At 47.8% G+C, this 14728-nt stretch overlaps 1 protein-coding gene across 2 annotated transcripts in view; it reads left to right on the top strand.

The window, feature by feature from the left end:
* NHERF2 (NHERF family PDZ scaffold protein 2) overlaps positions 1 to 14728 on the top strand; it is an 835001-nt gene that overhangs the window by 507455 nt on the left and 312818 nt on the right. For both annotated transcript variants that reach the window (XM_069647323.1, XM_069647324.1), the window contains one exon: positions 4431 to 4610. In XM_069647323.1, coding sequence (XP_069503424.1) covers positions 4431 to 4610 — 180 coding nt within the window. The remainder of the gene's footprint in view (positions 1 to 4430; positions 4611 to 14728) is intronic.

A 14728-nucleotide genomic window follows, 5' to 3' on the forward strand; every position in this document is an offset into this window, starting at 1 on the left:
GAGCATTGAAAGTGTGAAATTGGCTTCTTGAATCATTTGGGTTATTGACACCCAGATCATTTAAACATTTACTTTCCCACATAGAATGCAACCTCTTGTTTTAGAGCACTCCCTGGTTTTTCAAACAATAGCCCCTTGCCCACCGCATTGCTGCTCTGTTCCAACTTTGTGCTATGCGGATGACACTCAGCTCGTTTTCAGACTACCCTCTGCCACCTCTTCTCCCTCTCTCATTTCTGACTGTCCACAATTCAGGAGTGGTGTGCCACCAATGACCTCTGCCTTTAGGCTAGTATGGCAGAGATCCTCCTCATCGGCACACCTGCACCTTCCTTTCCCTCTCTAGCCCGCCTCCCTGGGCCCTCTTCCTACTCCTACCTGTGAGGCTAAGCACCTAAGGGTCATCTTCGACTCCACACTTTCCTTTTCTCCTAACATTTCCAACATTTCTAAGAAGTCAAACTACCAACATCACCTCCTCAGAGGTATTCTTCCTTACCTTTCCTTCCCCCAGAAGCTCACTGTCTCTAGAGCTCTGGTTCTCTCTAGGCTGGGCTACTGCAATAGCCTCTTTCTAAATCTGCCCGCTTCTACTCTCTGTAGCTCATCCAGAGCAGGACTGTGAGACTTGTCCTTGGCCTCAAGGCCATGGATCGTATCTCTCCAGCCCTGAAATCTCTTGATTGGCTCCCAGTGGCTGCAAGGATTAAGTTAAAGGCCCTCTGCATTGTCCACAAGGCCTTGTGGGCCCTGGGCCCACAATACCTTCAACTCTCCCTTCGGAAATACCTTCCAACTCGAGCTCTTTGCTTCTCCAACTCCCTCGGGGTCAGCCGCTTCTCCAAGCAACGAGTTGGTGGTAGATCTTTCTTCGGCTGGGGCCTCCCTCTGGAAAAGCCTCCCTGCCTCTCTGAAATTTGTGGAAAACCATCTTCGGTTCTGGAAGCACCTCAAGACCTTCCTCTTTGTTTCTGGCCTCTCTCTTCCTCTATCGCTGCTGATCTCTGTCTGCTATTGCAACTGGGCAACTGGTTACCTTCTGTAATCGGGCCCAGGTCCCTGCCCACCCTGTTGCATTGCCGCACTGCCTCCTGTCAAACGTTGCACTTGGGTCTGTATCTGCAACCCTACAGTCCTCTTACCTGCACTTGTGTCTGCGCTTAACCCTTGCATTTGCCACCTGCTGGCCGCACTACTTGTTGTCTTGATCCCTTGTTCAGCACTTTCCACTCCTCACCTGCCCCCCTGCACCCTGCACTCTCCACCTTCCTTCTCACCTGCACTTGCGCGATCTCAAAGTCATTGGGCCTAGTAAGATTGTTGTCTTGTCATCCCTAGAATCACTCCCTTGCCTCGTTGCGCCTTGAAAGACTTGTTGATAGGCACGCTATAAATAAAATATATCACAACCTCTTGGTAAGCGATCACTCAATTCAGGGATGCTGACTTAAAGTATTGTCCTTGAGCTCTCCCACCAAGAATGCCAATGTTTCCCTAGATTCTACGTAAAAAGGTCCAGAGATCTCCAGTTTCCTGGTTACGTTTGAGAAACATCCATCCAGCAGGTGTACATTTGCTGCACTGATTTGTTTTTTCGTGGGATTCTGGGACTTGTAGTTTGTTAAATTTAGAACTACAAATCCCAGAATTATCTTTGTAATCACGTTTTATTAAAGTTTAGAGCATAGACCATTTGACAGTTAACATTTCATATAGATAATACATTCCAATGACATTTTATAGCGCTGTAATGTAGGTACACGCATTTTGTCCATTTCAAATATAGCAATTACAACAATTATCGAGGGGATGGGAAATGTCGGGAGAGAGGAAAGTGGGGGGTACATACTTCTCAAAATGTGGGTCAACAGATCAGTGAAATACAATCCCAGAGTTCTAAGCAAAACATGAGCTTTTTTTCCACTGTGTATGCCAAGACAGTGCCCGAAAATAGAAGTGACTTTTTTACACTTGGTCTCCAAAAGATATTCTTTTGTATCTCCTGACTGGACGAGATTCCTCATGCAACCAGTCCCACAACCAGAGCATAAAACTGGGTTGATAGGAGGGCCATCTCTACCTTATGCCTCTGTCCTGTTGGAAAGGTCTTAATAGGAGCCCGGTATTGCTTTGCTTGAGAATTGCCCCTGATAATGTTCTACTGACTCCTGTTCTAACTGGTCCAAGGCCCACAGTGTTAACAGTCCCAGCAAAAAGCCGCATTACTGCATCTAGTGGAAGAATTACTGTGGCCTTTTCGTCCAATGTGTTGCCTTTCTGCAACAAGGGAGAAGCCTTTTATACGTTTCGACTGCTTGACTGTGTTGGATATAACCAGACCGACTTACATGGAAAAGGAACTAGCCTAATTTATTGATTTGGACCTTGAAGAAACATTGCATCAAAATTCTGGCGGGGAAATCGGCATGTATGCGGCACAATCATCTAGTACATTCCCTGGCTAAGGTAGGTAGCTTCCCAACAGCCTTGGCCCTGGTAGTAGGCTACATTTATCATGGATTTGTCTCAAGTAGAGGAAGGATAATCTTGCAAAATGCAACTAAAAAGCAATCCAGCCATCCGGCTTTCTACAATTTTCAGAGGTTGAATAGCTCTAATTTTCCCTGCTTGGTTGTGGGAGATCTTTTCCCTCTGGTTTTTATTTTGTTTACTCATTTCTATTTTTTTATTTAACTCTGGTAAGATCAGCGAATCGGAGATGTTCAACCATTTTTTGTAATCTTTGTCAGAGCTTCTTCTGCATACTCTTGGTTCCATCATTCCCACCAATGAATTACCTCTACATGGGCCGTGTTCCTTTTGGCTCTTTTGTAATGTGGAGGCAATGTATTGACTTTGTCATTTTTTTCAAGAACGGTTCACAATATTCAGCTTCTTTGCAATTTTTAAACAAGAAAAAGGACGTTCAAATGGTAGAAATGTTGATGTATTCACCCCTTCTGCCTCGCCAGTGTAGGCGCGAGAAGCACTTCCAGTTCCCAGCATAGTATGTGCCGCAGCCACGGGTAATCAATTCCAAAGTGAAGCCTTATGGATCGGCGTCAAAAGGTACATGGATCTACCACTGGAGAAAAATGCAAACACGCCTATGTGGTCCGCGTCATGTATTCCTTTAGCGTGTGCACACCGAGAGCTCACACGGTATGTGCACACCAGGCCATAGGCTGGGCTTCCGCACGATCCAGCTCGGATTTGGATAATCTAGACATTTTGGAATGTCAACATCGTGACATCTGGAGCTGAACAGCAGGCCCCATGCTTTCAATGATAATCTTCCTGCTCTGGTGGGAATTGCTCTGCTTATTGGGTCAGGCTGGGGAAGAGGTTGGAACAGGGATTATGCAATGGGGTGCTACAACAGCAGTATAACTCCCCGTTAATCCTCTGCACTTAATCTTCGCAAAATGTGTGTTTAGCATGAGATGGTTTGATGGAGTTTGGCTTTGAAGCATGACACCCCAGAAATTCGTAAAACCTGCATGATCCAAATGTAGGGAGGTGCTTTTGTCCCAGTTGGAGGCACTCGCTGCGCCACGAGGCAGTGTCTGGTATAAACGTGCGTCCTAATTTCCCACAACTTTCATCCTCAAGAGTATTGCACAGGTGTGAGCTGTGGGAAATAAATGTGACACTTGCTGTTTTCAGCCGATACAATGGACATTAAGTATGGCAAAATTGTGTGAAAACTGGCTCTAGCCGGAAGAGCGGACTTCTGAAGGTTGGTCTGGGTCATTTGATGGGGTTGGAAACAAAGGACGATCCTGTTTGAAGTGCTGTAAAGGGCAGGCCAAAAGATCACACACTTGTAAAAGAGTGTGCACTTCGAGGGCAGGCATCCTAGGGAAGATGCTGATACACGATGAAGGGGTGGCAGTGGGAATCTAGGGTATGTGGCGTTAGGCGTGTGGAAGCAGAGTTTGGGCAGGCAGAACATTGTGGGAGCGCATTCCACAATGGTGCATCTCCTCCGTTTTAAACAATGTATGCGCACAATTCGTCAATTCATGCATGTCATGGTACTTCTGTCCACATCGTGTCTGCAGATTGTTTTATGCAAGAAAAGGGGTTCTGGACCTCCAATCCATAAATCTGAAATGCGTAATGGAGACTTTCCTATTTAGAAGCGTCCTATCACTGCTCTCGTGGGCACTCCTAAGTACTGTTTCTTAACAGTAGTGAAGTGAAGGCCTCTATTTTTTTGCAAATCAATCACCTGTGTACAAATCCACTTGCTATATGTATTCTCTTTAGCAAAACAAGTGTTCATTACCATTTGTTCCTTCTATCATTTTACATTCCTATGGTGCTCAAGACAGGAGTATCCTTTTTAAAGACTGCGTAGATATTTGAATCTTTTTGTGACATTTGAACACAGTGACTCTTAAACGTATGTTTCTGCTTCCCCCTAGGACATGAACGGGCAACCGAAGGAGCTCCGCCCCCGCCTCTGTGTGCTGAAGAAAGGCGCGAACGGCTATGGATTTAATCTTCACAGCGAAAAATCCAAACCGGGGCAGTTCATCCGCTCTGTAGATCCAGGATCTCCAGCCGCCAAAGCAGGGCTACTGCAGCAAGATAAGATTGTAGAGGTAAGCGTCCCTTGCCGTAGCATTAATGGAAGATTACAAGGCCTCTGTTAGTTTTTACTCTGGGTATTGAGGTTTAGAATAAGGGGAGATATTAAGCTTCCACCATGGCTCATGTCGAATTATATCTGTTCCCGGTTTGGGATTTTCGCAAATGCTGACCAAAACAGATTTTGACTATTCACTGTCTTGAGGTTAACACTGCATGTTTGTATGATTTGATTTCATCAGTTACCCAATGTACTGTTCGACACATTGAAAGGTCAAACTCCCGATTTGTTGCACTGAAGTATACTGTCCTGGGTTAGGCTGTAGGCTGAGAGTAATACTATTCAATGCCCATGTGATGTGCCCTGCTGGTGAAAACCTACTGTGAGCAGGAAGTACATTGTCGCTGTCAGTAGGATGTATACTGTTTAGTGTCAGGCTGCTAGCAGGAAGTACATCTTTCTGGGACAGATTGGGTTCATGCATACATTAAGAACCAACTTGTTAGCAGGACCAGACTGATTCTGAACAGTATGCTACCAGGAACCATGCTATCCATGGTCAAACCGTTAGTAATCCTATTTTGGGCCAAAACAGTACCGAGGGGGCAGACTCTCGGCTCACCCTCACACACCCAGTAAATGCCAGAACTTCGAGGCGCAGAACTGCTAAAAGATGGTTTGTACTGACCCTCCCGACCCCCATTGAGTTAAAATGTTGTTGCCCAGCCCCTTGTGTAAAATATTGTTGCTGGGTTCTGAGGACATATCTGCTTATATTTTCTAATGAAAGCAGTCACTGTACTCCCTTTTGAAAGAGTCTCAAGCCCCCCTAGGAGGGCCAGCACCACAGTTTGAAGAGCACGAGATCAGAGAATGGTAGAAGAAACGTAGGCATAAAGAATTACATGTAAAGTGAGGATAGACAACTACTTGCAATGTGACAAAACCATAATCCACAGAGCCCTTTATGGCAAGAAACAATTTATTTGCACATTGTTATTACTGAGATGCAGTGCAATGAGGCAATCAGCCATGGTCATGTAGTCATGCAGAGACGTACCTTATTCAAAAAGGGGAGGAATATTGGTTGTGTGGGTCTTTGCGCAGAATGAGCAGAGTGGTGAGAGAGATGCTTGAGAGTAAGATGTCGGGGTCGCCATTTGCCCGGTTCTTATGTAGTGGCAACATTCAGGGAGGGGAAAAGCTGCACAACTGTAAAAGCCATAGACCATATTTCAATCAGTGTAGCTGCTACCAGTGGGCGATCAGTTTCATGGACAGTGGTCCTTGAAGGGATGTGCCTCAAACAGTTCTTAAGAGCGCCCTCTCTTTAAAGCAGTTTTAGACCCATTTCTAAGTCATAGTGTGGTAGAGGGACGTCTGTGGTATACGGATCATACAAAGTGTTAAAGCGCTGAACGGCCGAAGTCTAAAAAACGTAACTTAGTCCTCAGGAGAGTTGGTTGCAAAGATGGGTCCTTTTTTCTAGTATGGAAGAGAAGATTAAAAAAATAGCCCTACATTACAGTTTCACACCTTTATACTAGCCACGTTCACAGAAGCCCAAAGGGTGGAGAAGCTGTGATGAGAGGAAATAACTTCTCTGCTGGTCTAATCGGATATTTGTATCCGGAAAAGGACATTTATTTGTTTTTTTAAATGTTATGATGATATCGCTTTTCAGCGGATTTAAAGCATTTTAGATATAAAGCGACAGGGAGTGAAGGGATTGTAAGTGGGTACAAGATCCAGGTTTGGTGGCCCATCTGACCATGGCCGCCACGGGGTGCCAGACCCTCAAGCATCCCCCCTACTCCTCACTTGGGGGAGGCCCCTAATTCAGGCGCTCGGTGCATCTTTTCCATTCCACGGCAGCCCGGCGCAGGATCTGTCTGGGCCATCGCCGCCAGGCTTCCCACGGCTGCAGCTCCCCAACCCGGCAGCCTCAGGCTCCCAGCCCCTCAGATCCGCACCCGGACCACCTCCTGCACTACTGCAGCCTAAAATCCGGCGAGTCCGACACAGGATGCCGGCATGCTCCACCGTTCTCATTGGGGATGACTGAGCTGCAGGTTTAGGCAGCCATTTCTCCACGCCCTCTAGCAGTACCTTACTCCCTATTTTTTAAGTTGGGAGTAAAATTATTTTTAGGAAGTAAAAAGGAAAGTCCATTTCTCAATGTGAGTATTTTATAATTAAGTAAAATATGTTTTAAAAGGAAAACCAATATTTATGAAATAATTCTTTTGCACCTAGTTTTTCATGCACATTAAAAAAGACAGGTTTACTTCTAATAGCAGTTTCTTCCTGTGGTACTACGTAGACGACTGGTCCAAACATCAATGGAGCTGTGTGGGTGAAAGCAAGAGCAACTGAAGGTGGCCGCCTGGGTGAAAGACCCATTACACGATGGAGACAGCCTCACTGATCTGGTGAAGCGGGCGGCTGGAGTGAATGGCAGGTGCAGGAATCCTCCTAATAATAAATGAGCAGACAGCTTATGAGTGGCCCAATTGCTTGGCAGAGACGCTTATGCACCCCAGGAGGCTATGAGCCTTGGATAAACAGCAGTGGGGGTTCCAACTAAAGCAGCTCCAGGAGAGGGAACAGGGGCTGGAGTGATCCGGAGAGGGGTGCAGCCCCGGAACCCACAGGTCAGTGACACCTCAACATACCGTTGGCTCCTCTTCGCAGAGCCGCACAGCCAGCTCCACGGCGACTCCTGAAGGTTGCACCTGGTCCTATCTGCCCGGCCCGCGCAGTGGCCAGATCTGGGGAAGCAACTACTTACACGGTCAAGCATTCCAGCAGCAAGCAAGATGTCAAAGGGAGGGGTGAGGCCTAAAACAGGGCTGGGTGACATCAAGATGCTACTGGGGATCCAGGACAGGAAGGAGGAGGCTAACCCCAAAGAAATATTGGCTGAGGTTCACCCACCTCCAACAGGAAAGGTGGCGCCAACATCTTTCACGAAGGAAGACCTGGTGGAAATGCTCTCCCTGCTGAAGCAAGACCACACAAAGGAGATTAAGGACACTAAAGAGACAATGCTGAGGACAGTGGCAGACCTAAACTTCCACATGATTGGGCTGGAAACGAGGGTAAACAAAGTAGAGAACACACTGTGCAAACAGGCCCACGACCAGGCGGAACTCACTAACAGAATCCTCGGCCTAGAGGAACAAATCGAAATGATTTGGGCGAAGCAGGAGGACCCCGAGAACCGCTCTCAGCGCAATAACATCAGGATTCGTGGAATACCGAGGGAGATCGCAGACCGGGATCTGGGGGGCTATGTAAAAAAACTGTTTCAGACGCTATTAGACCTCCCAGAAACCGCAGTGGTGGAAATAGACAGAACGCACAGGGTTTACATTGCGCAACAACAGCGTTGCAACATGTTACCGGATGTGCTCTCCCGTATCCACTTCTTCCAGCAAAAAGAACAGATCATGGCGGCGGTGAGAAAGAAAGAGCCGGTTCAGTTTCTTGGGGAGCAAGTAGCGCTATTCCAAGACTTGGCACCACGGACCCTGGCAAATACACGGAAACTCCACGTTGTGACAGCCTGGCTGCAGGCACAGCGGATCAAATATCGATGGGGGTTCCCCTGCAAGCTACTATTTGAGCATAAGAACCAGAAATGCACAATCAGATCTGAAGGGGAGGCAGGAACATAGAATGGGCCACAAGAGGATCAGTCCCGGGAAAAGTGTCCTAAAGCCAAGAAGGGACTAATGGGGACAAATTGAGAAGGACAAGGGGGAGGAAGTTTGTTGTTGCCCCTGGTCCCGGAGGCGGCTCTCAGCATGGGCAAAGACTTGGGGGACTCAAGTAATAAAGAGATCCACTTAACCTGGGTGCGGGACAGAATCAAAGGGCTTGGTTCCGGGCCTTCTGAAAGGTGGGGGACACTCTTCCTCTTGACAAATGGGCGAGTGCATACTCCAGTTGACGAAGAATATTGGCCATGTGGGGGTGATGACGACATGAAAGACTGGTCCAATCTACTGTGATCTCAACTTACGGATGACAGTTATGTTAGTGTGCAGGTGTAAGGGGTTAGTTTACCTGTGCAATTTGGAGTTGGGGGGGGAGGGGGGGGGGGTGGGGTTTGTTGGAAATACAACTTCTGGTTTGTTTACTGGGTTATTGTTTTTGGTTCACGGTTGACGGCCCTTAAGATGCACACACACACCCCGAGTAAGAGGGTACTACCTCCTCACCAAACAGGCGCGAGGCTAACACAATGGGCATAATACACAATGGCTAACCCTAGCATTAAATGCCTGACCCTGAACGCGAGGGGCCTAAACTCGCCTGCAAAGCAAAAAGCCAGAATTCAGAGGCTCACCTCCATGGAGATGGATATTGCATTTATTCAGGAGACCCACTTAATAAAGGAAGATGAAAAATGCTTGATCGAGAGGGGATATACATGGCCATACTTTGTGACGAGTGGTCAGAAGAAATGTGGGGTGGCCATTATGGTCCGTAACGGGCTACCGTTACTTGTACGGGACGTATTTAGGGACACACAGGGGAGGTACCTGCTGGTCAAAGGGGACCTAGGTAATCAAAGTCACGCTTGGGGCGATTTATGGCCCGAACGAGAAACGGGAAGTTCCTGGAAAGGCTTAATGGGATTGTTGGAAGCTTCATGGAGGGCAAAGTAATACTGCGTGGGGACTTTGTGTGGCGGACCCAACGATAGATAAAACCCTGACCCCGACTAATGATAGTTACCTTTTACACCATGACCGCTTTACTGAGGGAACTAGTATTGATTGAGGTGTGGCGCTTTGCTCATGAAAGGGAAAAGGTCTAAACTTTCTTCTCAGCAGTACACAGGGTTTTATCCAGGTTCGATATGTTTTTGGTCTCTCCTACCCTTAGATCCTGCTGAAGGCCCTTAAAGATCACTCCCTGGGGGTACTGGAGTTGGACCTAGAATTAGGGGCCTGACGGCAAAACCCCCCCCGTGGAGCCTCAACAAATGTATCCTTAGGCACATAATTGCGAGAATGACGATAGAGAACGCAAAAACCCTATACTTTCAAGAAAACAAGACGGGGGGGGGGGGGCTAGACACCCACACGGTATGGGACACAAGGAAGGCAGTATTCAGGGGGGGGGGTCATAATGGGTCAGACAATAGCTTGGAATAGGTCCCAGTGGCAAATTTGCGATGAATTGGAAAAAAACGGTACGGGAGAAGGAAAAGGCACATATCAATAGAGGCAGCAGGCGGGCGCTGAGGGATCTTGGAATAGCCAAGCAGGCATTAGAAACCCATCTGATGGGGAAAGCAGCACATTCATTGCTTATGACAAAACTATTTTATTACTCTAGGGGTAATGAGGCGAATAAGCCACTGATGGCAAAGCTCAAAAAGAAGTTTACTTGTAACCATATCGTCGCCCTGAAAGACAGGGATGGGCAGAGGGTCATCACAGAAACTGGGAAGTTGCAGGTCATGAAGGATTTCTTCAGGAACGCCTCTGCTCCACAAGAGGGGGATCCCAGCCGTATTAGGGATTTAATTAGACAAATCCTGCTCCCTAGGATCTCAGAGGAGATGAGAGCTATTAGAACACCCCATCTAAGCCCAAGAAGTTATTCAGGTGATTCAATCTCTTCCCGGGGGAAAAGACCCCGGGCCGGATGAGTTCACAAATTCATTTTCCAAAATATTTGCAGAACAGTTGGCCCCACACCTCACTACACTTTGTAACTCATTCTCCACCTCGGGTATCTCCACCTCGGGTAAAGTGACTGACTCTATGACTGAATCTACAACCACTTTGCTACTAAATCCAGGGAAGGATCCGGAGGAGTGCACTTCCTACCGTCCAATATCCCTGCTGAACATGGACGCAAAGTTGTACAGCAAGATTATAATGGCGAGTTTGAAAGAAGATCTCCCCCACATTATAGACTCAGATCAAATGGGTTCATCAAGAATAGAGGGGCTCGTGAAAATATCACGAGGGGATTAATTTAATATCCTTGGCCCCGACATTTCCAAGAGGAATCTCACTCATTTCCCTAGATGCACACTGTGCATTTGACAGCATGGCCTGGGATTTTCTGCACATTCTCCTACCATTAAATGGTTTTGGGCCGAATATCCGTAGGCTAATCCTAGTGAAATTTCAAATCCCCTCTACTGGGGTCAGGGTTAATGGGAGCAACTCTCCACGGATTCCTCTGCGCACGGGGAACAAGGCAGGGATGCACGTTGTTGCTCCTGGTCTTCGCAAATGGCCATGGAACCATTGGCACATAGGATCCAAGATAGTCCCCACACACAGGGCCTGGAGTGGACAGGTAACACACCTAAAGTATCACTTTACGCAGATGTCATCCGCTTTCTGCAAGACCCCAAACAGATGATACCCGCCCTTGATGAACCTGCTGGCTAAGTTCCACAGGGTGTTGATTGCAAATCCATCATAAAAAAAATCAGTGGGTATGTCCAGAGGGGTTCCGCAGGACATCCAGCTGGAGCTCTTGTCAGCCTTCTCATTCAAGTGGGTGGCGAAGGAGTTTACATACCTGGGGGTAGACATCGCTAATACGTACAGAGCTCTTCACAGGGCTAATATCCTGCAACTATGGAAGGAAACGGAAGCCACCCTAAAAAGCTGGGAAATCCAAGAAGTATTGTGGCTCGGAAGGGTGACGGCAGTAAAAAATGACAATCTTGCCGAGACTCTTATATACGTTTCAAGCGTTACCAATTAATATTTCCGACAAAGAACTTAGACCTGCAATACATCTGGAAGGGGAAACGCGGCAAACGCTTCTTAGAACAAAGGAGCTAGGGTTATTGGGAGTCCCCTCTGAGCATAGGTACTACCAGGCAGCCCAGATGGCTCCTATGTTCGCCTAGAGTTCAGATGAAATCAAGCTGAAATGGGAGGGGATAGAGCAGGGTGCGACTGACACTCCATTAGCCAATCTACCCTTCCTAACTAGACGGGTCAGGGTAGGCTTACTTGAATCCACACGTACTCATTGGGCGCCTGGGATTGATCCCGGGCACGGCTGGGAATCAAAGCTTATGTAGGCCCTCTAACTCGGGTATTGCAGAATCCAGAGTTCACACCAGGCCTGGCACAGGAACATTCAACTGCCGGAAATCCCTGGGGCCTTTGAGACCTGTATAAGGATGGGCTCCCCATAACATTTCTAGAATGCAAGATTAAATTCACTCTCCCGGAATCGGAGTGTTTTAGATACTGTCAAATTAGACATTGTGTTTTGAAACAGAAGATAAAACGGGCGAGTACACTCCTTCCCAGAGGTATCGAAATCCAGCTGACAGAAGGGCAAACTACCCATAGGATCTCCCGGTGTTACCGTTTACTTGATAAAGCCCAGGTGGAGGATAAGCTCTCCTACATGAAACAATGGGAGGACGACGTGGGGGCGGAGGTCCCATTGGACTCTTGGCAACGCATATGGGCCCCAACCAACATTCCAGGTGCCCAGGCTATAAAGAATGTGCGGTTAAAATCTATTTTAGGTGGTACATGACACCTCAGCGCTTACATGCAATATCCACAGACTACTCTGACCGCTGTTGGCACGGATGCAGCCAACTGGGGGACTTTTTTCACATGTGGTGGCAGTGTCCAGTAATAGTCCCACTACCAGCACTTGACACCTGGTGTCTGCACTTACCTTTGCACTTGCCACCTGCTGGCCGTTACTTATTGTTGTTATTCTATTCCCATGTAATGCACTGTCCCTTCCCCCTCGCCCCCTCAAACTTTCCCCCTTCCCCATCCCATGCACCTGGCCGATATGAATGATACCTGGCCTAGTAGGATCGTTGTCTGTCCTCCCTTTGTTCCCCCTCCCTTGCCTCGTCACGCCTTGAAACACTTGTGTATAGGCGCGTTATAAATGCCATATCGTATAACATACAAACGTACTGGGAAGAAATTAAGTTGAGAATTAAGGACATTAATGGAGCGTCACTCCCGCTGTGCCCCTGAGTAATGTTCTTTGGGGGGGGGGGGGAGTACCAGAAGATGGGGATACCCAGCCTCAGGCCCTAGGGCTGATCTAATAACCCAACTTCTCTTGGCAGCAAAACTTAATCGGGCACGATTCTGGAAAACTCGGGAGGGGCCGTTGGTATCGTACTGGTGGATCAAAGTTTGGGACATCATTGCAATGGAAAAATTAACAACGCATGTATCAGTAAAGATGACACGATTTGCTCGCACCTGGCCCCCATTCTTTCACTTTGTGCATGACAAGGAACAGAGGTTCTCCCGCCCACAAACTGACACTTGCTACAGTGCTGGTCATCATAGGGGAAGGGAGTGCAACTGAGGTCGGGTGGTTGGTGGCGTGGTTGAGTGGGGAATGATGAAATCGTACTCCAGCTTTTTGACAGAAATGACCTTTTATTTTGTATTGTTTAACCCTTTAAGTGCCACCGATGAGCCGGCTCGTCAGTGGAAACGGCTCTAGGTTGCCACCGACGAGCCGGCTCTAGGTTGCCACCGACGAGCCGGCTCGTCGGTTTTGGCACTCTGCTGTGCTCGATCCCTGCAATGGCGGGATCTTGCAAAACTGTAATCCAACCCCCGGGCTATGCAGTGCTTTAAGTGGGGTAAGAAATTGAGGGGGGGCCCTCATTTGGGGGTGTGGCATCCGCTGTGGGCGTGGCCTAAAAGTGCACAAATCATAGTACGGTGCGCAAACAAATATATAAATGTAGTAGAGCATTTATATATTTGTATGCGTACTAGTATGGTTTGTGTATTTTTCAAGCCTTCTTTTATAAACATAGCAATGTTACATATTTCTATGTTTATAAAAGGTGGCTTGAAAGTGTACAAACCATAGTAAGTTACGCACACTTGTGTGCTTACCTTACTATGGTTTGTGTACTTTTCAAGCCACCTTTTATAAACATAGACATTTGTAACATATTTCTATGTTCATAAAAGATGGCTTGAAACGTACACATTTCAAGGCATCTTTTATAAAGATTTGCCAAAGAAGACGGGCGCCTCGGGCTCAGTGATCGCTGCTCTGAGCAGAGATCAGAGCCCGAGGCGTCTTTCACCCTCTGGGAACCCGCAGTCTCTGTGATATAATCTACATATTTTTTTTATTTTTATTTATTTATTTACTTGTATGTAATCAAGGGAAAAATGATTTTTACAAGAAGTTGTTAATTACAGTTGATGTACGTCAGAGAGTGCGTAAAGGTAAGTCTCAAGGTATTAAATTCAAAGGTGTTCTCAAAATTGAACAGGGAGAAAATCCTCTGTAATTAGAAAAATGTCCATTGAAAATCCAAGACCAGGCGGGTCGCTTTAAGTTACGACGCCGAGTTTGATGAAGGCTGCTTCCAATATTTTGGCCGTGACTACCGCCCATCGGGACTTTTCGCCAGATATCAAGCGGCACCACCACGTGTGCTCATCAATCGGGACCGAGTCAAGCCATAGTGGAGTCAAAAACGGAGTGCGAATTTGCTTCAAAGACTGGCAGTTTAGATCATGGAGCCTGCAGGTTCAGAGGGTCAGTGACCTGGCGAGGGCAAACAAAGGCACTGTAACTTCCCTGATGACCTCTCAGATGGGGGGGTCATCAGGGAAGTTACAGTGACTGACAGAAGTGCCAGCCAGCCCCAGCCACGCTGAGGCTGGCTGGCACTTATGTCCACTTGCCTAACGTTACACTGGCGGGCGCATCTCCCGTCGCGGCTGCGGCCGTGGCGGGATAATGCGTCTTGCCATGGCGTGGTGGGACCGGGGGGGCCCGGCAGGGGCCCGGCTCAGCCCCACTTTTTGGAGACTGGCGGGGCCCAGCCCCGGCAGGCCCCAGCCCACTTAAAGCACTGGGGCTATGAGAGGGGAGGTCCCCCCTCACTGCCAGGGGGCTGGATTACCTTCAGTTTCACGTTGGCGTGCGTAAAGCACGTCGGCGTGAAACAAAGTAAAATCACTGCAGCAGCCATTTTCAGCTGCTGCAGTGAAGAAAGGTGAGTGCCCTTCTTTCTCCGCATCGATCTCCGGCTGTATTTCAAGCCGGAGATGGAGACGGGTATCGTTGGAAAGGGGAGATTCTCCCCTTTACAACGATACCCATTGTGTGGCA

Source organism: Ambystoma mexicanum, chromosome 2q (genome assembly GCF_040938575.1).
Source record: "Ambystoma mexicanum isolate Mex_15411 chromosome 2q, UKY_AmexF1_1, whole genome shotgun sequence".
Taxonomy (NCBI): domain Eukaryota; kingdom Metazoa; phylum Chordata; class Amphibia; order Caudata; family Ambystomatidae; genus Ambystoma; species Ambystoma mexicanum.